This window comes from Oscarella lobularis, chromosome 9, assembly GCF_947507565.1.
Source record: "Oscarella lobularis chromosome 9, ooOscLobu1.1, whole genome shotgun sequence".
NCBI lineage: Eukaryota > Metazoa > Porifera > Homoscleromorpha > Homosclerophorida > Oscarellidae > Oscarella > Oscarella lobularis.
The window spans coordinates 438,596-459,730 of NC_089183.1; the positions used below are offsets into that span (position 1 = coordinate 438,596).

The following is a 21,135-nucleotide window of genomic DNA, read 5'->3' on the forward strand; positions in this document are numbered from 1 at the left end:
AACTAGTGTGGGTAGTGGGCGTGGTTATATAGCCGCGAGGAGGCGGTGTCTTTGATTTGGTCATGAATTGATGGCCTATGGAAACAGAGTTCTTGTCATAAATGGCCAGGTTCTTAGTTCGAGTATATACCGTAGAAATTGTTTAAAAAGCGCGAGGGCGTGACGTTTGAATTAAGTTTTTTTCGAAATTGAAAAATCGACCTTTGACCCCCCTCTACCGTACTATCGTCACATTACATAACATTACATAGTTGTTATTGAGAAAGAATTTCTATCGTTCGGTTGAGATCGCTTCTGATGGTCGAGGACATTTGATCTTCGCCGCAGAATGCGACGCACGCACTCGTAATAGAAGCCAAGGAGGAGTGGCGAGCCATTTGGGGCAAGCCCCAGCTGACGGGGGGGGAGAAAAGAAAAGAAACAAGGCATTGTAGTGAAATAAAACAACCGGGGGCAGTGTAAATTGCCTAACCGCTACTTGAAAACCTTCTACGCGTAATTTCATAAATAATGAACGTCAACTTTTATAATCACGATCCCTCCCCTTTCCCCTTTCGACTTACTTCAGCAGAGATTTCATTACGCCGTACACAAAAATTTCGGAAATTTCCCCTCTCAATGTCTTATTTATCAGATAAATAAACTCTTTTAGTTTTTATTTTTGACCGTCGTCTTACCGCTTTCTTGATGAGCAACCGCGCTAGCTGCTCGAGTTGCACGTCGCTCGTCACTTCCTTATTGATTCGACTCACAGACTGGGGGGGGGCATAATGAGAAACGACTACAAACTCGCGTGCACGCCCTCGATTGGATTTCCTTACGTCAACAACTGTCTTGTGATAGTTCCACTCGTCCAGACACCGGCTGAATAGTCTGATTCTCACTTCAGGCGGTCTAATAGTCAAATTCATTCAGTCATTTGATCTCACAGAGTCCCTCGTGGTTTGAAATATTACTCAGTTTGTCCCCTCATACAACTATTCTATTCTCACCGTACCTTTCTCTCTGCCCAATCGTCTCGCGCGGAATATGTGGACCTTATAAATAAATAATAGAGAGGACGTTCCGCGTACGCGATCAGCTTCACCTGTAAGTAAAGTGAGCTGGAGAGCCTGAAGTCTTAGATCGTCCGTCTTTTCGTTTCTTTGCCAGAAAAGCCAAAAAATTGTTTCCAGATACACTCATACCTCTCGTTCTCACCTGAGGAAGAGAAGACGCAGCAAACGATTCAAGGAATCGACAGGCATTTTCCGTTCGTGCACGTGCCGAATGACGTTCTCGTAGAACGTCGTGGGCAACTCGGGAAAATAATAAATAGTAGAGAACAGAAGGCACCGAGAACTGCAGGACTCGTGCACCAAAAAATCCCCTAATAAAAACCAAAGCCAAAATAACGAACAATTCAAAAAGCAATGATTAAATACCAACGATCGACGACGGAAGCCGAATATCCGGAAGCGCCAGCACCCGAGGTAGCACCGCCAGCACGGCCACGTCGCCACAGCACAACGTAGAGTCTCGAATCGACGTCAAAGCAAAAATAAAATCCCTACCGGCTTCGAGACTACACAGAAAGAAATACTTAGAGCGTATTAGTCTATAGACTTTACTTACAAGGAATTACAGTCGAAGGCCTTTTCCATTTCGATGCAACGATTCAGGAGAACGAGAACGTTCTTTATCGTTCTCGCAGGAAGTCGTTTGTGTCGCAATACTCCCATCAGTCTTCCCAAGCCCTCCATTAGTCCAACGTCAACGTAATCGCATTGGGAAATCTTCCGTAATCTCGAGTCGAGAACGGATAAGATGGATTCGAGCGCGTGGGTCCATTTCTCCTCGGCGAAATTCCACTCTCGAGTCAACGAGACAACGTAGTCAAATATCTCCCTTATCCACGTCTCGTCGTCGACTCGAGCGTCCAAGGCGAGCGCGAACCGACAGAATAAAAAATTCAACGACCGAATCTTTTCCCTCGACGTCGATCGCGAAATTTCGCCGGCGGAACCGAACGGAAAAAACGCGGCGAAGTGCTTCAAAATTTTCTCGCGATAGCGCTCGAGAAACCAAGTCGACGACGACGACGACGACGACGACGACGACGCGCGTTCGCCGACGACGACGACGCGAAGAAGCTCGACGACGCAATTCATAATCGAGAGCGCGACGTCGTCGTTGAAACCGCGCGACGACGACGGATCGCAGTCGATCCACACGTCGAAAAGAGTCGAAACGAATTGCGAAAAGACGACGCGAAATGCCGTCGAGTCGATCCAATCGTCGTCACAGCCACCAATCGAAAGCGAGAATTCAAATTTGACGTCACGACGATCCGGAATTTGAAAAATCACCGAAAAGATTTCGACTAGTTTCCCTAGGACGTCTCGCGTCGATTTCTTCCGCTTCTTCGTCTTCGTCGACTCTCGCAGAAAACCGACGAGCGTCGAGAAGATTTTCGCCGCCGACGACGAGACGAGTCGCGGATAGTGTCGCGCTAGAGCGACGAGCACCGTCAACGCGTCGCGACCGACGTCGGCGTTCAGATGAGCGACGGCGCTGTTCGCGTGAGCGAGAACGAGCGCGTGGAAGGGAGCGAAGTCGCGTTCGTCGACGCTCGGCGCGAGTAGGTCGGCGAAGAGGCGCGCGACTCGTTCGCGCGTCGACGCGTCGCTCTCTTCGAGCATTGCGCCGAGTTGAGCGAGTAGGACGGCGAGGTTGGGTTCGATGAGCGCGGGATTGTCGCGCAGGGCCGCGTGGAGCGCGGCGAGCGCGTCGGAACGCGTCGTCGCCGAATAGTGGCGAAGACGAGTGAGAAGAACCTTTAATTAATTAAAAAATAATTATTAATTTTTTTAATATTATTATTATTAAAATTGGTTATAGACCTGTTTTCACTACGTATGCGTCTACAGTACTTCTATATAAAGGCTAGCAGTCTTCTAGGTACACTCACGAAAATTATCATTTTTTTTCCTCTCGTTCGGCTTCGCGACTTACCTTGATTCGATCGTTTGGAGATGCTTCGTCTCTGTCGTCCTCGTCGTTCTTTGCGAGGCGCTTTCTCACCGACGGTTGCACGGCTATCGAGATCGTTTGGACTTTAGGCAGCGATTGGTACTGCTTGGGGTCCTTCGTGCGACTGCGACCGACTTTCAGCTTCGTCTTTTGAAAGTCTGGCACTCGCTTTTTCTTCTTCTCTTTGGGCATCGGCTCGTACAGTGTAGCACCAGAGATAAAATGGCACACACTCCGGGACTCTACTGTAGGAGTTGGCCGAGTAGGCGGAGCTTGAGCAAGGAGTAATGAGCGGTGGAGCGCGAGTAAAGCTCGGAATACCTGCCAACGTTTCTATTCCTGAAGTCAATTTTAACTTTTCTACACTTGAAACACTTGAATGTAGTACGAATTCAAATCTCATCTACGACAACAACGGATTGCTGCAAAACGTTGCCTTCTCTCGCCGGTTTCTCGTTTCCATTTGGCTCATTTTAGCCACATTTATTGTTGTGGGTAACGCAACTGTTGTGATGTGGCGCTGTTTTCAAGGCAAACGAAGAAAAATGAGTATTCCGTCTCTTCTTGTAATTAACCTAGCTTTGGGAGACTTTCTTCTCGGCGTTCAGATGCTAATCTATTTATATATTCTACGATGGTCGTGCTCGACGCTCTCAAAGCCTCAGTACGTTACCGTAATGACAGCACTGTGCAAACTATCTGGAATACTGGAAGGAACCAGTGTCATAGTGTCCGGCATGCTTACGGCAACTATTGCTCTCTACTACGCCGTTGCTGTTTTTACCAAAGTGTGGTGCTTTGATGTAGATAATTGCAGCAAAAGAAAAATGTACATCTTTCTATTAATTGAATGGACGGCTGCCATTGGAGCAGGAGTCACAATGGCTCTGTTTTACGTGTCTACAACTATCTACGAGGACCCATCTTACCGCTCGAAAGTTGTAACTCCTTTCTATCAGGCGTTGCCACAGCCACTTTACATCTCCGACACTGAGGGTCGCTTGGAGTCGACTAATACAACAATTGCTGTAGTCCAGTCATCTTCCTGTGTTCCTCTCATCGCTTCGGCAAGCAAAGTTTATTCTCCTCTAGCAGCAACGTCACTGGCTGTGTACATTGCCGTTTTCTGTCTTACGGTGTTGGGCGGAGTGACTTACATTGTAGTACTAGTTAGAATTAGAATAGCAAAATCACTGGCTGCAAATACAGTCGCATTTGGAGCATTAGGGGTACGGCTATCAATCATCGCCTTTGTTACAATTGGGTGCTGGGTGACTTCAATGACAGTAGCATTTGGCCCTACAAACAGGGCGCTTATTAATCATTATATCGGTCTTCTCGCGTTTGCAGTAATAGCCACGTGCAACCCTTTGATATTTACTATATTTTCAAAGCTATTTTGGAGTCACGTGAAAAGATTGTGGAGAAAGTTTCGCTTCCGAATCGGCCATCCCGTCCGCCTAGAAGAGATATCGACGTTAGATGACCAGACCCCCGCTCTCACAACAACACCGGTTGACACAGACGAACAGTTGACATAACTGTTAATGGTTACTAAAATTTTGCTACACGTAATCCGAATAAATTCAATGATTAAATGATTTTTTTGGCAAAGCACGTCATCGCTATAGTAACTGTCTATGTGAACCCTTTCTTAGTGATGCAAACAGGATATTCCTGTTACGTTATGCGATCGTGGCTTTGCCTCGAAGACACTTTCCTGTTACGTTATGCGATCGTGGCTTTGGCGTGAGAATGATCTAAAAATAACATCCCGGAGGTTAGGACAATACAAATTTCAAGGAAGAACCGTCATCACACAGTCTGTGCTCAACGTGCCAGAAAGAAAGAGGTGCATGATTCGTCTGCAACTGTTTCTCGTCCTCGTGGCGAGCGCCATGGGTCCAGCTTTCTCCCAAAACAGCGACAGTAAATTATATATGATAAGACATATGCGTGCTGATTTGAGCCAACTCAATTCGATGCTTTGCCACAGAAATAACTAAAATACGACTAACGGGTGGAAACAAGGAATCATCGGGCTATCTTCAAGTACTAGTGGATGGATCGTGGAAGTATCTTCCTGACTTCTTGTGGGACATTCGCGACGCGACCGTTGCATGCCGTGAACTTGGATACGAGACCGTCGTGAGTTCGAAAAAGGGTAATGCAGCCAAATCTAGTACACCAACCGAAGTTGACCGTTGGTCGTACTACTTACGGTGCAGCGGGAAAGAAGGAAAGCTTTCCCAATGCCCATCGTCGCGTGTATATGTATCCAGGTCCTATGTTGCCATTACATGTAAGAAAGAACATCGGCTCGCACGACGAGTTGGGCAGCGCTTTTATTTATCTATAAGGTCATTCAAAGAAGAAGATCGATATTCGCCTCGATCCGAAAACCTTGACGAAAAGTACGAATTTGATATCGGGGCTCGTTCAAGTGAAAGTCGGCTCGCAATGGGGTCGAGTGTGCGGCGATAGGAGCACGAGTTCATACCGAATCGCACGAGTCGCTTGCCGCCAGCTCGGGTACACCGACGCCGAGCGCTACGCGCCGAAAAAGATCAGCGCGCGAGCGAAGAAGTTGCACATTCTAATGGGAGAAGTCATCTGCGATGGAAGCGAGCGTAGCTTGGACGAGTGCATGGGCGCAGTGGGAAACCCACATTGTTCATCGGGTTATTACGTCGGAGTTCTTTGCAGTACGGTTCCACGTTCCCATGAGACGCGGATATGCGGGTAGCAAACGTAATTTTTTTCCTAGATACTCGACCTCTTCCGCCCAAGCGGACATCGATTCGACTATCAGGCGGGGCGACGCCCAACGAAGGGACCGTCGAAATTCTGCACAATAATCGATGGGGTGCGGTCTGCGACGATCACTGGGACATCAAGGACGGTCTCGTCGCCTGTCGTCAGCTAGGCTATTATGACGTTATTAAAACGACGAATAGGAATTTCTATACTTCGACAAAGGACCTAATCTGGATGGACGACGTCATGTGCTCCGGAAAAGAAGAGAGATTGGAGGAGTGCGTATTTCCCGGTTGGGAAAAGGAAAACTGCAACGCAAGGAGCGAGATCGCTGGAGTCGTTTGCCTCAGTAAGTCCGAAAGATGTAACTTCGAAGAGTAGCTAAGGTATTATTACATTACGATAAAGTTGGTTCTTCTATGCATAGATGAAAGTCGCGGGTCGTGCATATACGACAACGCTACGGATTATGAAGGATCGAGTTGGACCAATCTAGAGGTCTCGCCTCCAGTCGACGACGAGGATGACGTCGGCGAATTCATTCGCCTCGTCGGCGGATCGGCACCGCACGAAGGTCGCGTGGAGACGTTCTACAAGGGCTGTTGGGGCACGATCTGCGACGACGGTTGGGACATGAACGACGCTCGCGTCGTTTGTCGTCAGCTCGGTTACGGCTCGGCGAAGGGGCTCGCACCGAGTCAACTGTCCGGACGAAGCAACGGATCGATATGGTTGCACGAAGTCAATTGCAAGGGCGACGAGCTAAATCTGACGGCGTGTCGGTCCAAGTTCATTCGCCAAGGCGAAGTGCACTGCAGTCACAGCGAAGATGCGACGGTGCAATGCGACCACAAAGGAAAAGGAGGTAACGGGCTCGCGATTGAATAGTTTTCTAATCAAACAACGGAAATCTTTGGTAAAACCTATTAATTTCTATTTAGTTCCATACGAAGTTCGCCTGGAGGGTGGAAACGAGTCGAAGGGCCGCGTCGAGGTATTCCTCGGCGGCGAGTGGGGAACCGTGTGCAATGATCACTGGGACATCAATGCCGGCGACGTCGTTTGCCGTCAACTGGGCTACGCCTACGGAGCGGCGTCAATCGACGTGACGGCCCATTTCGGACAGGGCGGCGGTCGCGTGTGGCTGCGTCGCGTCAACTGCACGGGAACGGAGACGGATATAGGCGATTGCTATTTCGAAATTCCGCCGGAACGGGTCTGGACCGATCCGGGTTGCACGCACGCCGAAGACGCCGGCGTCACTTGCAATACGACTCGAAGAATGATAATGAACGTGAGCAACCCAGTGGAACGTAACGAGCAAGCGCCTAATGTCACGGTTCGACTGCGAGGCGGTAAAGGACCAGATGAGGGTCGCGTGGAGGTGTACAAGCACGGACAGTGGGGCACGATTTGCGACATCACGTGGCGATCGAGCAATGCGCGGGTCGTGTGCAAACAATTGGGATACGGTCACGTTCGAGCAATCAAATTGTCCCCTTCGATTCCGGGTAGCGGCGCCATTTGGCTGAGCGAAGTCGCGTGCAACGGAAACGAGGAACGCGTGGAGGCGTGCAATTCGGGAGGATGGGGACGGCACAATTGTAAGCACAACAGGGACGTCGCAATCGCGTGCGGTAAGAACATGCACCTGTCAATGACTCTTTCCTATTTTCAACTACTGTATAAGACTATACGTATAGGGGGCTCGATTATGTATTCTTTTCTTTGCAGCCGATACTGCTCCCACCACGGAACCGCCACCGACGCCGCCGTCGAGCATCAGGGTGCGTCCGGACGACGTAACAGGCTTGGTCAACATCAGCATCAACTACAAGCAGTGGTATCCCGTGTGCGTCTATCGAATGAGGCAATCGGACGCTAACGTCATATGCCGCGAAAATGGTTTCGTTGGAGGAACATATTCCCGAAGAACTTTCGTACCGCGCCGTTTGCCTTTAGGCGGTTTTTTGACGATCAGCTACCTATTACCCTGGTATCCGTTCAGCCCAACAACGTATTGGCACATAAGGTCTTTCAACTGCGAGGGCACCGAACAAGCGGCGAACGAGTGCGCAGGAGTGAAAGAAACGACGTGGCGAATGGCGAGATCGTCGTGCGTAAGTGGGACGTGGTCAGTCGAATGCTTCAATGCGACGGAACGTCCTCTGGGCTCCGGCCAGGCGACGCTTCCGCCGTTCCCGGATCCGTCAGATGGAGATATACGACTCAAGGGCGGGAATGACGACATGAGCGGACGTCTCGAAGTGTATCACAGGGGACAGTGGGGAACGATTTGCGACGACACGTGGAGAGCGGATCAGAAGACGGCGAAACACAACGTGCGCGTCATTTGCCGTCAGCTCGGATTCAATAGCGACGGTCGCGTGCTGAAGAAGACGAGCGAGGGACGAGGACGCGTTTGGATGAGCAAAGTGGTGTGCAAGGGATCGGAGAGGCGATTGGACGACTGCCGTCACGACGGATGGAGAGCGAAGAATTGCACGCACAGCGACGACGTCGCAATCACGTGCAATCGTAAGTAAAAATTCCGAGCAGGGCAATAAATTAAAATTGTCGTACCGCGGCTTAATAATTCTCGCAGTTAGAATAACCATTGCCCTAAGGGATCCCTGTCTATAAAAGATCAGTGCCCTGAGTCTCGGGGATCAATAGGCCTTTGCTTTTCCTAACTCATTGGGCTTCCTATAAGAATACCAGTGTTCTGGTCACATCTCTATAACAATGATTTTTTTCTTTAGAACATACTCCTCCTAGCCTCACCACAGGTACGCCTAGCGTGGGATCGCAATCGACGAAAAGTAACGACGACGCCAATAAAAAAATATTCTTCTCATGTCAAGTGCTACAGGTACGACTGATGCGGGATCAAGTGCTACAGGTACGACTGATGCGGGATCAAGTGCTACAGGTACGACTGATGCGGGATCAAGTGCTACAGGTACAACTGATGCGGGATCGCGAGTCGGCGGTACCGGTAGCAATACTCACACCCTCGCTGTCGTCGGAATCAGTCTCACTATTGTACTATCGCTCGTGCTCGTAGCCATTGGCGTGGCTCTGCTTATCGTGCGCTTGAGAAAAAGGGAAGCGAAGAGGTCGGTTCCGGTTCACATTGGGTACAATCCCTCGCGCGACTCTCAAATTCTCTTCGGAAACGAAGAAGTTGACGACGACGCTAATAGTCATGCGGCTGTCATTATCAAGGACTGATCGAATCGAAAGGAGGGGGGCCCCCGACGTTTAGAGATTTAGTTTCTGCGTAGTTTACCTGTTGAGCTGACTTTCTGTACTCTTCGCTCTTTCACTGACACGGAATTGAACTGGAAAATTTTACGCCTCCTTTGTTATCGCGTCACGTGTTCCGACTTAGCACGCTAGGGAACCAGGATGGAGGCTCTACTGAAAGAAGTTCGCGAAATGAACAACCACTTTCAGGCGCAGGAAAGCGTCGCCGACGGTCTCCTAAAAAAGTGCACCGACGTGCAGCAGAAACTGCAGACGCTCCATCAGGTGAGATCCAAAAAAACGACCGTACGAAAGTAGGCGTGGTCGACTATGACGTAGTGCGAGGACGGTTTCGGCGAATTGAACAAGGCGGCCGGTCGCCGATCGGCGAGCGAGCTCCTTCACGGAACGAAACACGAAAGCGAGCGAATGCGCTCGATCGAGGAGGAGAATCGCGATCTGCGCACGTCGCTCGAGGAGCATCAGGCGACGCTGGGACTCGTCATGGCGAAATATCGCGAACAGGTGGCGAGTCTCGTCACGGCGAATCGAATGGATCGATCGTGCATGAGTCTGATGAACAAGGAACAGGTGAAAATCACCTAGGACCACGCCCACAACAATATCTATGTTGATTATTGATTTTTTTGTCTTTACCTTTCTTCTTCTTCTTAGGAATTAGCCGCTAAAGATGAAAAGATTGTGGAAATGGCTTTGGTCATGGAACGAGCCGTTGTCGCCGACGAGGATTCTCTAGCCAAAGAGCAGGAATTGATTTCAAAGTTGCGGAGCGAGAATAAGGGTTTACGCGAACTTCTGGATTTGACGTCATTTGAAGACGCGAACGACGACGACGACAACGACGATGACGAGGAGTCGTCGGACATGAAGTCTCACATATTGAAACATATTCCACCTGAAATAAGGGAAGAAGACGTAGAGATGATGACAGAGGAAAAGACGGAATTTAAAGAGAACTAAAGTGAACGTTCTGTACATATACACACATACAAACAGTGGTATAGAAGAATAAAGAGTTCATCTTGTTCTCATTAACCCCTCCCCCTCATGTCGCGATTCTTGAGTGCTTAGGTCACGTGTGCTTTCGAGGTGAAACAATCGTGAACGAAAATAAAACAAGTGTGATGATCACAAGACAGTCTGCTGACGTCATCTCATCGTCACTCTTAGGCGGTCACGAGTGTAACTTACGTGAAGGAGAATAATAGCAAAAGGATCCTTACTACATTATAAAAAAGGATTGGTAGCATATATGATGTCATCGGTTGATGTCATCGTGTCACCTGAGCAGCATGCCCGTATCATATCCAATTACCATTTACGTCAACGGAAGCGAGTTCACTTGACTCTCAGCCAAACCAAACGAAAGGTTGCGATGGATCTCGCTCTCGCTCAGGTAAGAAAACGAACGATCGCATCTCCTAATCCCCCCCCGTAACTCCCCGTAACTCCCTCCCCCACAGACAACAGCCCAACTATTCGGCTCCGTTCTCACCCTTATCCCTTTCGCCGTCGCATCGATCTTCTACCTCCTCTACTGGCTTCCTCTCGGCGCGACTCCCTCAACGACGACCCTCTTCTTCAAATGCCTACCAATGCTCTTCCTCTGGTTCTTCGTCTACCGTCAAGGCGTCAACCGTTCGTACAACCGTCGCATCCTCGGCGGTCTCGTGTTTTCGTGCGTGGGCGATGCCCTCCTCGTGTACGATCACGCCTACTTCGTTCAAGGCCTCCTCGCCTTCGCCGTCGCGCACGGACTCTACAGCATGGCGTTCGGGCTACGCGCGCTACGCGCAAAATTGGGCGGGATTCTCGGCGTTTTCTCGCTCGTCGCCTACAGTTTTTTCTATCCGGTGCTCGAAGGCACGCTCAAGTGGCTCGTCACCTTCTACTCGCTCATGCTTCTACTCATGGTCTGGGCCGCGCTCGGACGCGCCTCCCAATTCGTAAACAATCGTAAACGTCATTTTGCGTGGGCGGGGTTCTGGGTAGGCGGTGCCATGCTCTTCTGGTTGTCGGATTTCGTGCTCGCGTGGAATTTATTTCGAAGTCACGTGCCGTGGGGAAATTACATTGTCATGTTCACGTACTACGCCGCTCAGTTGGGAATTAGTTTATCGGTCATCATTCCGAAGAAATCGAAAGAAGTTTAGAGTCTAAGAAGTCGAAATTTTCACAAATAAAAAAAGGCTACGAACTCGTGCATGCATGGTTTAGAAACACTGCTATATATACATATTATATAGGTAACGTTTACACATTGCACGTCTTGAATTTTTTAGAGTTTATTGTATCAAAGATAAAAATTTAGTCCGGGCGTCTGTTACCGCTCGCCCGCCCCGGATATACGAATGTCTTTCTGATGCTGCGACGGGTTCTACGTCGATTCGCGATCGGAATTCAAATTGGATGCGGTGTCTACTTAACGACGCGTTACTTCTTCGCCATAACACTGGTACCTCGGGCCGAAAAACGCGAGAAAGTTCTCTACGCCTGCGACTTTAGTGCGAGGGCCGATCGATGGAACCGACAATCAAACACCACGACGTCGTGGCAGTAAAACGATTCTCTATACAGCCGAAAAAGTGCGTAGTAGTGCCGTAAAACCGCCGAATAATGGCCCTAAGCCAGTGGTACATGTACATTGTCTACTAAAAGGGGATGTAGTTCAAAATAGAGATTTCACTCCAAAATAAATTGACTATTTGTTATGTACCCATAGAGGAGACGTTGTCGTGTCGAAATCACCGCGAAGTAGCAAAGACTACGTGTGCAAAAGAATCGCAGCCATAGTAAAAGACCGTGCTTAAATATTACTTTGAGTGTGGTACTAAGACGCGTATCTAGACGGGCGACGCGATGCCGTGCAAGCCGAGAGAGCGGATGCACTACTTCGACCGACACTACGTAAAATAGTTCCTACATCTCGATCTCGCAGTTCTCTCAAATCTTCCTAGATACCCAAAGGCTACATGTGGCTAGAAGGCGATAATAAAGTCTCGTCCGTTGACTCGAGAACGTACGGCCCTATTCCGCAAGGCTTGCTAGCGGGAAAAGTCGTTTATCGAGTAAGAAACGAACGCCCGTGGGCCCTCTTCTCAAAAAAATCTTTAGGTGTGGCCCTTATCAAGACTGGGTGCGGTAAAGTGACAATTTTAGAGTAGGATACTGTACTCACTAGACTTTTATAAATATACAGTTTACTTAAAAAAGATGTGTTGTCTAAGCGCTGGTTCCCACCCTTTTAGCTTTACTTACCAGATGAGACTACTTGGGAACTTCTGATCAACCTCTCTAAAAAGAGGTCCTTTTCCCCCTTACAGAGCCTTCGATGCTTTTCCAAAGCCATTCTCTTACAGAGACAGTGAAAAACTTCGGCCATAATCTCGTCGAATCTAGAGGAAGAGGCAAAATAGTCAAATTTCCTGAAACAAAAATTCCTACGCATTTTTCAAGAGGCGAAAAGACGCCAAGAAGCCGATCCAAGCCCGGGCGTATAAAACGATTCTGGAATTGTTCTGCGAGTCTGCTTCTGATCCAGCGTGGGGGAATTTTTGTCTTGATTGCAGATGCTGAAATGGGTGTTATCTCAGACTGACTGTGTCCGCTATCAGACTGATAGCGGACACAGTCAGTGCCAAATCTACATGTACAGATCATAAGGCCTTTGACGCGCACAGAGTGTTAAAAAACATCCAAGCTGCAAAACATAGAAAAATTAAACGTGATCGATAACTGAGTCAGGTTATTTCAGAGGTATCGCTTCCCTCCAGCCGGCCAAAAGCATTTTCTTCAGTTCTTCCTTCGTGCTGGCCATATTTGGCTTGTTAGCAAGATTTTCGTTTTCGTCGTTGAAATGAACAGTTGGAGACGTGTGGTCATACAGCTCCTCGCCCCAAACGTCATCCCAATGAGGCACCGCCAGCGTGTCATTGAAACCCACCCATAGAGTGTAACGATACTACAAAACAAATACAGACTGCGCATAACGCAATCTTACCCAAATACCTCCTTAGTTCGCATCGTGTATCCCATCACTTGCTTTTGATCTACCTTAGATCCATTCTTGATGAACGTGTGCCCAGGAATGTGATACAGTCCACATGTAGGTCTGGGATATTGAGAAAACGCAGCCTAAAAGCACTTGAACACTTGTTCCTGTAATGTAACTAATCGAAATTACTTTCTTAAAGGGCATGTTGGGGTTTTTCAATAACGGAGCAATGCTGGTGCCTTCAACGCATGTAAGCTAAAGAGAGGCAAGACTTGGCAACTAGTTACTCCTGCTTTAGTTGCAACTAACCGGCTGTTTGGTCATTGGGCACAAATCTACTTTTGGCAGTCCGGTGATGTCAACAAGAGTCGGAAATATGTCAATCAATTCAACGAGCGCATCTGATCGCATTCCTATATCGGTCACGCCAGGAACATGCAGCAGAAAAGGCACACGAGTATCATCTTCAAAGTTCTGCAAAAGAAATACAAACAGTGCTGTGAGAATAATGATGACAGGAGGCGGGTTTACAGTGAACTTCGCCCATTCTCCGAGCTCTCCCTTCAAGGAAACTCTCTCAGAAAACGTTAACATTTTCAAGCGTTTTTCTTTACCAAATGCCAGCCGTGGTCTCCCCACAGAACAACGATCGTATCGTTGGCAAAACCCTGCGCTTCCAATTCGGCGAGCACTTTGCCTACTTGATAATCGCTATACGTCATAGTCGCATAATAGCCGCGACGGGCTTCGCGCGTTGCCTCGTCCGGAAGAGCGCACTCGGTCGAAAGCATCTGGGTGGTATTGGACGCCGTGCAATTCTTTCCCTCGAAATAAATAGCCAAGTTATCGAACTCGCGAATGTGGTTCCAAGTGGACCACGCGACGTCTGGCATTTCAACTGGAGGCCGAGGATTTGCCGGCAAAGCAATTTCTGTTGCATCCGGATACATGTCAAAGTATTTCTTGGGAGCAAAATGAGGAATATGCTAGAGAAGCAGAAACATAAGAAAGGTACAGCACGATTATATTATATGTTTACGGGCTTGTGAAATCCAATGGCTAAGAAGAACGGTCGTTGATCGCCCTTTGTGCGATTGGCCTTGAGAGCTTGTAGTGTCTTTATAGCTTGGTCACAGATCTGCCCATCTGGCAAATCATTGTCCTCAAACCCATCAAAGCCCCACCAAAGACCTGGAATAAAAATTTAATTCAGGATTTCCTTTAGGCGTTGTAGTTTACTGGTCTTGTTCTGCCCTGGACCATATTGCTTCTCCAAGGGAGCTGGAATTCCCCGGTTGCAAAGGGTTCCATGATTACAGCTAGAGCTTACCGTGATAGTAAGGCAAACCTTCTGGACTCCACGAGTACAATACATCGTCGAATCCACTGGGTCCCCCTGGATGAAAGACTTTGCCCATACCAATAGAAATATACTAAAACATTTAGCTTGAGCTATGTGACAGGTAAAAAAATGAAACTTATTTTAGTGCACACCCCGTTCTCCTTGAAATATTGAGGTATTGTTGTTGCATTAGTAACTTTTCTCCAGTACTCATCTGGATCAATAAGCCAAACGTGATTGGTATCAGGTCGGCGACCAGTGAGCAGAGAAGCTCTAATGAAACTGGCTTAGAGTAGCTGAAGGCTTTGGAGCCAATAATAATACCTTGAGGGTGAACACAGAGCCTGTTGGCAGTACGCACGCTCAAAGAGCAATGACTTTGCCGCAAGTTGGTCGATGTGCGGCGATAGGGCCTGTGCTGAGCCGTAGCATCCCAGCTCCGGACGCAGATCTGAGTAGAACAGTCGGTGATTACATACTAGACCAGGATGCAATATTCAGATGACCGTCTATAGCAAGGAAAAGGACGTTTTTGCGTTCAGCTGCGGCCCAGCAACCGAAAACGACGGCCAAAACTACAGCAAAACTGGTGAGTATAGCCATGGTGCTCTAATGAAAATCGACTCACGTGATACATTATTATATGTACCAATACTTCGCTTGTTAGAAAAAAGCGAAAATCTAACATACAACTAACAAAGAACGTCTCTTCAGACCAAAGTTTCGCATCTTCGCTCCTGCCTTTTCATCGACGTTGATGGCACGGTTTTTTTCTTCTGACATTATGTATTTGCTTTCCCCTATTGAGAGACATCCCTAGGGAAGAAGGAAGGACTCGAAAGAATCAAGAGATCAGAAAATCAATCAAGAATGAAAAGAATGGATGCCGTTATTATGAAATTGGAGAGATCTAGAATTGAGAAGAGATCAGAGAATCAATCAAGAATGAAGTGAATGGATGTGTTAATATAAAAGTGGAGAGATCTAGAAGGCTAACTGGCGAATTTCAGTAATTGAAGTGAGAGTTGACTGATGACGTGCGCAATGACAAAACTTGCACATGAACGCAATGAAAATGGTGATGAAAAATGATGAAGTGACTGACACATGGTAGAATGACACAGAACTGGAAGTGCAAAACGTGCAGAGTTCCCCCTTTTTCCCACCCTCTTCCCCTTCTTTATTTCCCCACCCTCTTCCCCCTCCTTTATTTTCCCAACCCTGCATGCAAAAATACGCAGTTTCTATTTGCATGCAATCTTCTTTATCTTCTTCCCTATTCTGTTCTAAAAACAAAAAATTCTTAGAAACGATTTATCACTGTGCCAAAATGATTACCTCCTCCTTTTGTTGTCCACTTGTTTACTAATCGTTCACTAATCGAAGCTCGACTTCTCCTAGGCCTTCTGCTTTTCCCCGTCTTCTGTTTCTAAATCAAAAATCTTACAAACATACATCGACGTGCTAAAATACACACCTCTTCCTTCGATGACTCGCGGAAGAAATTCAATGCTACAATCCATTGGCTTTAGACTCCAGTTTTCAGTCTTTATCTAAAAATGTAATTTTTGGCAAACCATTACGTGAATTAAAGTACAAGTGCATACGGGATTGACAAAAGATGCTCCAAATAACAGAAGACGGGCCTCTCGCTCACTTTTTCCTCTAAAACAACAAGTCCATGCAAACAGATACATTGACTGGCAATTACATACCATCTCTTCGCTGCTCCCCTTCAGTAAATGGAGTGGCTACTTTATTCTCACTGATAGCCCAGGTACTCCAACTCAAGACAGCTCTTTCTCCTTTTCTTATTCTGTCTCTAAAACAAACTGATAAAGATAAAGAAAATATCCCACTGCCAAGTGAGTACCTCTGCCTTCAATTGTCCACTTGTTTACGAAGGCAAAGCTCCAAATAACGAAGTCCCTCTCTTCTGTTTCTAGACCAAAAATGCTCTCACTCTCACAGATGCACATTAACGTGCCAAAGTGAATACAGTACCTCCTCCTTCAGTAGTGTATGTGTATCTGTCTTCTACTCCCAAGCTCCTCCTCCATGGCTTTCTTCTTTCCACTCTTCAGCTTCTAAAATAAAAATCTTACAAGATACATCAACGTGCTCAAATAAATAAATACCTCGTTTTCCAATGAATTTTAAAAGAAACTTGATGCAACGACCCGTTGGCTTTTGTTCCAGTCTTCATCTAAAAAATTTAATCTTTTGGTAAACTATTACAAGTACAGGCGCATACCTTGATTAACAATGTAGCTGTCAGCAAAGCCAAAAATCCTCCAACTCAAGACAGCCGGCTCCCCTCCCCTCTCTTTCTTTTCTCTTTAACTCTAAAACTAAAATTGATAAAGAAAACAGCACATGCTCAAACTAAATACCTCTGTGAGTGGGAATTACTATGAAAACAGTCTTTTTTTCAATTCTTTATCTACCTAACGAAAATTTCAAATATTAGCTCAAACACAAATTATTCAAATTATGTAATTACACTAAAAGACGGATTAGCTAAAAAATATAAATAACAATCAACCTAGAGTACCTCTAAATCCATTGACCTAAAATTTAATTAATTAAACCTAAATTTTAAACCAACCTAGAGTACCTCCAAATCCATTGACCTATATAATTATCCTATATTCTAAAAATCAACCTAAATTACCTCAAGAATCCATTGACCTAAAATTTTTAATTAATTAAACCTACATTCTAAATCAACCTAGAGTACCTCCAAATCCATTGACCTAGATAATTATCCTATATTCTAAATCAACCTAGAGTACCTCAGAATCCATTGAAATGGTCTAAAGTGGCGGCTGCCAGCTAAGCACGTTGGGGAAGGAGCTACAACCTATCTACTTTGGGAACCGTCCTACCTACTGACAGCCGCCCTAAACCCTAATGCATGGCGGTATACGGACCCCGCATGAACGTAATGCTTTGTCTATCGTAGTTGCAAAGCGGCACAATGCATTGGATGGTCATTACACTATGCTTTTTGTTGTCCCCGTCTAGGCTCTCGCACATGCACACAATACAAGCTTCTTGCTGAGATGCCACTGCCCCACTTCAAACCCTCCCTCCCACCCCCTAGGTCGCTGTCAGTGTACATGTTCCGTCTGGCCCGAAGAGGGAACAGTGGCAAAACGTGCAATCCGCTTGGGTGCAGTACGAGAGCTCTCCGCCCTTATGAGCGCGCCTACTCCACACGGGGCCCAAAGGGAAGTACGAACCTTGATCTTCTGCCTCGTCGGTAGTGTCAGGCCATCTTTGCTATGGCCGTCCTCCATCGTCGTCGTCATTGCCGTAGTCGTCATCATCGTTGTCGTCATCGTCGTAGCCTACGAAGCAATAATAATTAATTAATTAATTAATCCGTATCACTATGACGTCAGTACCTTCCACGTGGGTGCGGTCCGTTGCAGCTGTTGACAGATGTTTCTCCGCGTGTCCAATCTATGACACATCATATAGAACAAGATGTGTGAAGTCTAGGCTTAGGTTACCTTCGTCCATGTCGCGCGGCGCGACGATCGGCCGGTTTGCTCGGCTTTGACGGGGGATCGCCGTCGCTTTTCTAAAAGAAAACGCGCGTGCTGTCAATCGCGCGGGAAAAACGGAAGCCGCGCGGATTCAGTTCTTACAGGCGAGCGGAGGCGCCGCGCAGTGCGATCCCATCTAGGCACGTCATCGCGCGCCGAGGCGCAACGATCTGAAAGGAAAAAAATCGATCGATCGCGCGGGAAGGCGAAAACGGGCGCGTGGCTGACTTACCGACGTGCCGGCCGCGTTGCGCTGTTTTCGTCGACCCAGGGCGCAATCCTTCGCGAAGAATTGCGGGGATTTCCTGCGAAAATAGGCGCGATTATGTTCGTGAATGAAATTGGGCGCCGCGGCTCGTTCTCACCGGAAGACGCCGTAATCCCCGCCGGTTCGTGTGCTATAATGGCTCTGCCTCGCGGCAGAATGCCTTTCTCGGCCGCCCCGGTGTCGACGACGAACGAAAAACGCGGCCGCGGCAGACATGCGCCTGCTTCGAAGAACGTTCGGCCGAGAGTGACTGAAACCGGCGAGTCGCACATGCTCAAAAACCGGGATTCCAATGACGTGTGAGACGTAAGAACCAATCATAGTCGAGAATTGTGATCACGCCGGCCGAACACGCGAAACTGGTTTGGGCAGTTTGAGCAGTTTCCGGACAAAAAACGCGGGAGCCTATCGTTAGTGGTGCCTGCAATCACGTGACGAGCAATGGCCGCAAGTATTAGGAAAATAGCGCACTACTCGCGTACCTTCATGGTATTTCCGGAATAAACTTCTTTCATGAGTTCCTTTAGGCGTTGTCTTGTTCTCACCATATTGCTTCTCCAAGGGAACTAGAAATTCACGATTGTGAACGACTCCATTATATAGAGCTTACCGTGATAGTCAAACATGCAGACTATGGTAAAAGTACCAGGAACAATCTACGTAGAACATGCAATCGCATTTCCGCAAATTAAAATAATGTTAACCAGGCATTCAGTCCGACTACAGTTTTCTCTTTCCTTTTGCTTTTCGCGCTGCCCACGCGGTGTATTTGTCTACTGCTGATTGGACCATCAGTTCGAGCGGGGCTGCCAGCTGGGAAAAAGAGAAAACAATCCAGTAAATAATTCAATAAAGAACGTCAAGTACTTGCTGCTCATCAGCAGCCAAGAACTGCTTGAATTCTTGAAGCTTCGTTTCGCGATAATTCTGCAAACACCTCACCATTCTAACGACCTGATAAACATCGATGAGAGACTCCTCGACAAGTCTCCTCCGCTCTGACGAACCTTTTCTTCTAAAAACGCTGTCGTAACCGGAAAACAGAGCCAAAAGTGACGAAGGAGTTCCGCCAGAGCGTTGTGCTGTCGCAAGAGTTCTTCCTGAAGATCGCTTGACGACATATCTGCATAAAGAAATTAGAGAACGAGCTCATAGATCGTTCTAGCGTACACTGCGACGACGTAGACTGTTCGGACAGGACTCCACCTGGAGAAAGATCCGCCAGCGCTCGACAAGCAAGCTCGCTTGATAGAACCTTCGGCGAGCGGATCTCAATTAGAATAATATATGTTGGAGGAGTGAGGATTTACATATACCTGCTCGAATTTCGGTTTCCAATTCTGAATTTCTTCCGCGAACGCTTGCACGTACTTCGAATCGTCGTCGCTTGTCATTTCGGCTTCCTTTGGACCGGCTGGCCCTTCGGAGTAGTGCTTGACATTGGCAATACGCAAGGACAGTTCATTCGATTCCAACTGCCTCTCAAGCTCAGTGTATTCAACCGACTCTCGCAGCAATCGCGCCTAGTTCAGATAGAGATATAGACGCACGCACAGGGGGCTCAATTTTCACCTTCTTAGCTTGACTTTCCTCCTCTTCCCTGTCTTTGTCCGAAGATCTCGCCTTGAGAATCATCATGCTTTGATGATTGAACTTTCGGATTATGGGTATAGGCCCCGAAGGCAGAGCAGATGCCTCGAGAGCCTTCTTTGTATGAAGCCCAGCTCCATAGCCCTCCGCCAGTTCCGACTCGGAGGATTCCGTGGCGAGATTGACGAGAGGATTTCGTATTCGATCGACGCACTGATCCAACAAATCTAGAAAAAAATAGACAATTTTAATTATTAAGAAAAAATCGTGATATCTACCTTTTTCGTCTTGTAGAGCGGACTGAGAGATGACGTCCTTTTTCTTTGACGACGCCTTTCCGCCCCCCGATCTCTCGTGATGAAAATAATACGAAACGAAAAACTGCTCCCAAAATTGCTTCTCGCTCATCTAGAAGTCTCACAGTTATCACAGACACGCGGCTGGCGTAAAGGCTACCTTGTCTGGAACGTTCTCTTTATGAATTTTAGCCACTAAAAATATAAAATAATACCAAGAGTCCTTATACCACACTTTTTACTTACCAGCAGGATATGTCCTGAATATGGCTTGAATAGAGTCTGGTGTCAGCGTGTATTTCACTGCATTGGCTCCGTCTACTTGAGGCTCAAGTTCCGCCTATAAAACGACCCGTCTTCATCTGATCTCCTGCGAGTTTTTCTCCTTACTAGTGTAGCTGAAGAGATCCCTATTGGCTGGCTCTCCTGCTCGGATCCTTGCGACCCGTCAGAATCTTTCTTTAGGTTCTGATTGGCCCAAAATTCTTCCGCACTTAGCATCCCGGAAACGACCAGGTCCTTGTAGAGTTGAAACAGCGCGGGATTATTATTGAGAATCCTTGAGAAAAAAAATTCTATTTTTTTCTGAACCGAATTTCATTCGCCCGCCGAGACCTCGTTTTCTCCTCCAGTTCCTTATTCGGCTTCGGTTTGTGCTGCTGTATGAGTCGAACGAGCATGTCCTTGACCATATTGCGCTCTTGAAGCGCCGCCTCGCGCGACGCCTTGGCGAAGTGAAACGTCGCCGATGCGCCTTCGTGGAGAACGATTTGAAGTTGGACCTTCGAGCTGGCTTCAGGACTGATTTTTTGAGCTAGAGATCGCAACGATTTCGTCGACGATTGCTGGGATATTTCGGGCTGTACATTTCAATTGGCTGTACGAGTGGGAAATTTTGAACGTCGGTGCGCTGTATTCCATCCAGGCGATGCGACGGTTCGTCAGGTACAGGACGCCGTCCTTCTTGGCGTGTCGGACGCTCGGGAGCTCGCTGATTAGCTCCTCGCCGTCGTCCCATTCCACACTCGCCATTGGCGTAGCGCGCGTTGGGA

General features: G+C 47.6%; 8 protein-coding genes and 2 long non-coding RNA genes across 13 annotated transcripts; 6 read left to right on the plus strand and 4 right to left on the minus strand.

The window, feature by feature from the left end:
• Positions 1-2: 2 nt before the first annotated feature.
• LOC136191601 (uncharacterized) lies at positions 3-3,239 on the minus strand. 2 transcript variants are annotated; one of them, XR_010670872.1, is made up of 11 exons: positions 2,995-3,239; positions 1,615-2,816; positions 1,425-1,564; positions 1,201-1,369; positions 1,088-1,143; positions 998-1,037; positions 822-894; positions 678-755; positions 564-622; positions 131-393; positions 3-75 (listed from the first exon to the last, which is right to left on the minus strand). XR_010670872.1 is itself a non-coding variant. In XM_065979971.1 (10 exons), exons 1-10 carry the CDS (start codon positions 3,202-3,204, stop codon positions 255-257), a joined length of 2,166 nt encoding a protein of 721 aa, XP_065836043.1. In that variant the 5' UTR covers positions 3,205-3,239; the 3' UTR covers positions 98-254. The 2 variants fall into 2 exon arrangements, 1 of the variants encoding a protein (XP_065836043.1); XM_065979971.1 differs by lacking the exon at positions 3-75 and having other exon boundaries at positions 98-393.
• Positions 3,240-3,299: 60 nt separating this feature from the next.
• Positions 3,300-4,553, plus strand: LOC136191331 (G-protein coupled receptor GRL101-like). Its single transcript, XM_065979655.1, has one exon. It carries the CDS (start codon positions 3,300-3,302, stop codon positions 4,551-4,553), a length of 1,254 nt encoding a protein of 417 aa, XP_065835727.1.
• A 255-nt stretch (positions 4,554-4,808) lies between these two features.
• LOC136191598 (deleted in malignant brain tumors 1 protein-like) lies at positions 4,809-9,126 on the plus strand. Its single transcript, XM_065979967.1, has 9 exons — positions 4,809-4,941; positions 5,009-5,314; positions 5,373-5,717; positions 5,780-6,118; positions 6,197-6,634; positions 6,711-7,406; positions 7,504-8,307; positions 8,532-8,591; positions 8,642-9,126. Exons 1-9 carry the CDS (start codon positions 4,869-4,871, stop codon positions 9,001-9,003), a joined length of 3,423 nt encoding a protein of 1,140 aa, XP_065836039.1. The 5' UTR covers positions 4,809-4,868; the 3' UTR covers positions 9,004-9,126.
• Positions 9,127-9,174: 48 nt separating this feature from the next.
• Positions 9,175-10,074, plus strand: LOC136191623 (FGFR1 oncogene partner 2 homolog). Its single transcript, XM_065979998.1, has 3 exons — positions 9,175-9,303; positions 9,358-9,609; positions 9,694-10,074. The coding sequence occupies exons 1-3, from the start codon at positions 9,181-9,183 to the stop codon at positions 9,997-9,999; spliced, it is 681 nt and encodes a 226-aa protein (XP_065836070.1). The 5' UTR covers positions 9,175-9,180; the 3' UTR covers positions 10,000-10,074.
• Positions 10,075-10,338: 264 nt separating this feature from the next.
• LOC136191621 (lysoplasmalogenase TMEM86A-like) lies at positions 10,339-11,356 on the plus strand. The gene is made up of 2 exons (XM_065979994.1): positions 10,339-10,435; positions 10,503-11,356. Exons 1-2 carry the CDS (start codon positions 10,415-10,417, stop codon positions 11,190-11,192), a joined length of 711 nt encoding a protein of 236 aa, XP_065836066.1. The 5' UTR covers positions 10,339-10,414; the 3' UTR covers positions 11,193-11,356.
• Positions 11,317-14,982, minus strand: LOC136191609 (iduronate 2-sulfatase-like). Its single transcript, XM_065979980.1, has 12 exons — positions 14,882-14,982; positions 14,700-14,826; positions 14,528-14,648; positions 14,364-14,466; positions 14,273-14,314; positions 14,073-14,224; positions 13,648-14,019; positions 13,565-13,594; positions 13,343-13,507; positions 13,223-13,288; positions 13,048-13,173; positions 11,317-13,000 (listed from the first exon to the last, which is right to left on the minus strand). The coding sequence occupies exons 1-12, from the start codon at positions 14,976-14,978 to the stop codon at positions 12,785-12,787; spliced, it is 1,617 nt and encodes a 538-aa protein (XP_065836052.1). The 5' UTR covers positions 14,979-14,982; the 3' UTR covers positions 11,317-12,784.
• LOC136191625 (mitochondrial inner membrane protease subunit 1-like) lies at positions 11,373-12,243 on the plus strand. Of its 2 annotated transcripts, XM_065980003.1 has the most exons (6): positions 11,373-11,494; positions 11,545-11,624; positions 11,762-11,831; positions 11,887-11,946; positions 11,997-12,107; positions 12,154-12,243. In XM_065980003.1, exons 1-6 carry the CDS (start codon positions 11,402-11,404, stop codon positions 12,187-12,189), a joined length of 450 nt encoding a protein of 149 aa, XP_065836075.1. In that variant the 5' UTR covers positions 11,373-11,401; the 3' UTR covers positions 12,190-12,243. The 2 variants fall into 2 exon arrangements, with proteins under 2 accessions (XP_065836075.1, XP_065836074.1); XM_065980002.1 differs by having other exon boundaries at positions 11,997-12,232.
• On the plus strand, positions 14,757-15,136 carry LOC136191630 (uncharacterized). Its single transcript, XR_010670880.1, has 3 exons — positions 14,757-14,838; positions 14,891-14,964; positions 15,043-15,136. It is a non-coding gene; the product is annotated as an uncharacterized lncRNA (long non-coding RNA).
• Positions 15,137-15,716: 580 nt separating this feature from the next.
• LOC136191628 (uncharacterized) lies at positions 15,717-17,386 on the minus strand. Its single transcript, XR_010670877.1, has 9 exons — positions 16,769-17,386; positions 16,630-16,720; positions 16,514-16,581; positions 16,380-16,462; positions 16,249-16,317; positions 16,091-16,197; positions 15,983-16,040; positions 15,853-15,928; positions 15,717-15,804 (listed from the first exon to the last, which is right to left on the minus strand). It is a non-coding gene; the product is annotated as an uncharacterized lncRNA (long non-coding RNA).
• Positions 17,387-17,479: 93 nt separating this feature from the next.
• LOC136191608 (general transcription factor IIH subunit 1-like) lies at positions 17,480-21,115 on the minus strand. Of its 2 annotated transcripts, XR_010670873.1 has the most exons (19): positions 20,950-21,115; positions 20,699-20,897; positions 20,474-20,642; positions 20,330-20,423; positions 20,244-20,278; positions 20,066-20,195; positions 19,770-20,014; positions 19,514-19,720; positions 19,368-19,452; positions 19,205-19,320; positions 19,065-19,151; positions 18,808-19,010; positions 18,680-18,763; positions 18,295-18,618; positions 18,162-18,234; positions 18,032-18,099; positions 17,894-17,964; positions 17,786-17,843; positions 17,480-17,728 (listed from the first exon to the last, which is right to left on the minus strand). XR_010670873.1 is itself a non-coding variant. In XM_065979979.1 (12 exons), the coding sequence occupies exons 1-12, from the start codon at positions 21,113-21,115 to the stop codon at positions 18,918-18,920; spliced, it is 1,626 nt and encodes a 541-aa protein (XP_065836051.1). In that variant the 3' UTR covers positions 18,771-18,917. The 2 variants fall into 2 exon arrangements, 1 of the variants encoding a protein (XP_065836051.1); XM_065979979.1 differs by lacking the exons at positions 17,480-17,728; positions 17,786-17,843; positions 17,894-17,964; ... (2 more) ...; positions 18,295-18,618; positions 18,680-18,763 and having other exon boundaries at positions 18,771-19,010.
• Positions 21,116-21,135: the final 20 nt, after the last annotated feature.

Excerpts from the sequence above, each read along its gene's own strand:
- LOC136191608 (XM_065979979.1), bottom strand. The coding sequence starts at position 21,115 with ATGGCGAGTGTGGAATGGGACGACGGCGAGGAGCTAATCAGCGAGCTC. Across the intron at positions 19,152-19,204 it reads CAGCGTTTTTAGAAGAAAAG|GTCGTTAGAATGGTGAGGTG; the intron begins GTTCGTCAGAGC and ends GATGTTTATCAG. Across the intron at positions 19,011-19,064 it reads TGGCTGCTGATGAGCAGCAA|CTGGCAGCCCCGCTCGAACT; the intron begins GTACTTGACGTT and ends TCTTTTTCCCAG.
- LOC136191598 (XM_065979967.1), top strand. The coding sequence starts at position 4,869 with ATGATTCGTCTGCAACTGTTTCTCGTCCTCGTGGCGAGCGCCATGGGT. Across the intron at positions 6,119-6,196 it reads CGCTGGAGTCGTTTGCCTCA|ATGAAAGTCGCGGGTCGTGC; the intron begins GTAAGTCCGAAA and ends TTCTATGCATAG. Across the intron at positions 8,308-8,531 it reads CGTCGCAATCACGTGCAATC|AACATACTCCTCCTAGCCTC; the intron begins GTAAGTAAAAAT and ends TTTTTTCTTTAG.
- LOC136191331 (XM_065979655.1), top strand. The coding sequence starts at position 3,300 with ATGAGCGGTGGAGCGCGAGTAAAGCTCGGAATACCTGCCAACGTTTCT.
- LOC136191609 (XM_065979980.1), bottom strand. The coding sequence starts at position 14,978 with ATGGCTATACTCACCAGTTTTGCTGTAGTTTTGGCCGTCGTTTTCGGT. Across the intron at positions 13,595-13,647 it reads GAGACCACGGCTGGCATTTG|GGAGAGCTCGGAGAATGGGC; the intron begins GTAAAGAAAAAC and ends GTTTCCTTGAAG. Across the intron at positions 13,001-13,047 it reads ACACGATGCGAACTAAGGAG|TATCGTTACACTCTATGGGT; the intron begins GTATTTGGGTAA and ends TTTGTTTTGTAG.
- LOC136191625 (XM_065980002.1), top strand. The coding sequence starts at position 11,402 with ATGCTGCGACGGGTTCTACGTCGATTCGCGATCGGAATTCAAATTGGA. Across the intron at positions 11,625-11,761 it reads TTCTCTATACAGCCGAAAAA|AGGAGACGTTGTCGTGTCGA; the intron begins GTGCGTAGTAGT and ends ATGTACCCATAG. Across the intron at positions 11,947-11,996 it reads ACTACTTCGACCGACACTAC|ATACCCAAAGGCTACATGTG; the intron begins GTAAAATAGTTC and ends AAATCTTCCTAG.
- LOC136191623 (XM_065979998.1), top strand. The coding sequence starts at position 9,181 with ATGGAGGCTCTACTGAAAGAAGTTCGCGAAATGAACAACCACTTTCAG. Across the intron at positions 9,304-9,357 it reads AACTGCAGACGCTCCATCAG|TGCGAGGACGGTTTCGGCGA; the intron begins GTGAGATCCAAA and ends ACTATGACGTAG. Across the intron at positions 9,610-9,693 it reads GTCTGATGAACAAGGAACAG|GAATTAGCCGCTAAAGATGA; the intron begins GTGAAAATCACC and ends TCTTCTTCTTAG.
- LOC136191601 (XM_065979971.1), bottom strand. The coding sequence starts at position 3,204 with ATGCCCAAAGAGAAGAAGAAAAAGCGAGTGCCAGACTTTCAAAAGACG. Across the intron at positions 1,565-1,614 it reads GCCTTCGACTGTAATTCCTT|TCTCGAAGCCGGTAGGGATT; the intron begins GTAAGTAAAGTC and ends CTTTCTGTGTAG. Across the intron at positions 1,038-1,087 it reads CCAGCTCACTTTACTTACAG|GTCCACATATTCCGCGCGAG; the intron begins GTGAAGCTGATC and ends TTTATTTATAAG.
- LOC136191621 (XM_065979994.1), top strand. The coding sequence starts at position 10,415 with ATGGATCTCGCTCTCGCTCAG. Across the intron at positions 10,436-10,502 it reads TGGATCTCGCTCTCGCTCAG|ACAACAGCCCAACTATTCGG; the intron begins GTAAGAAAACGA and ends CCTCCCCCACAG.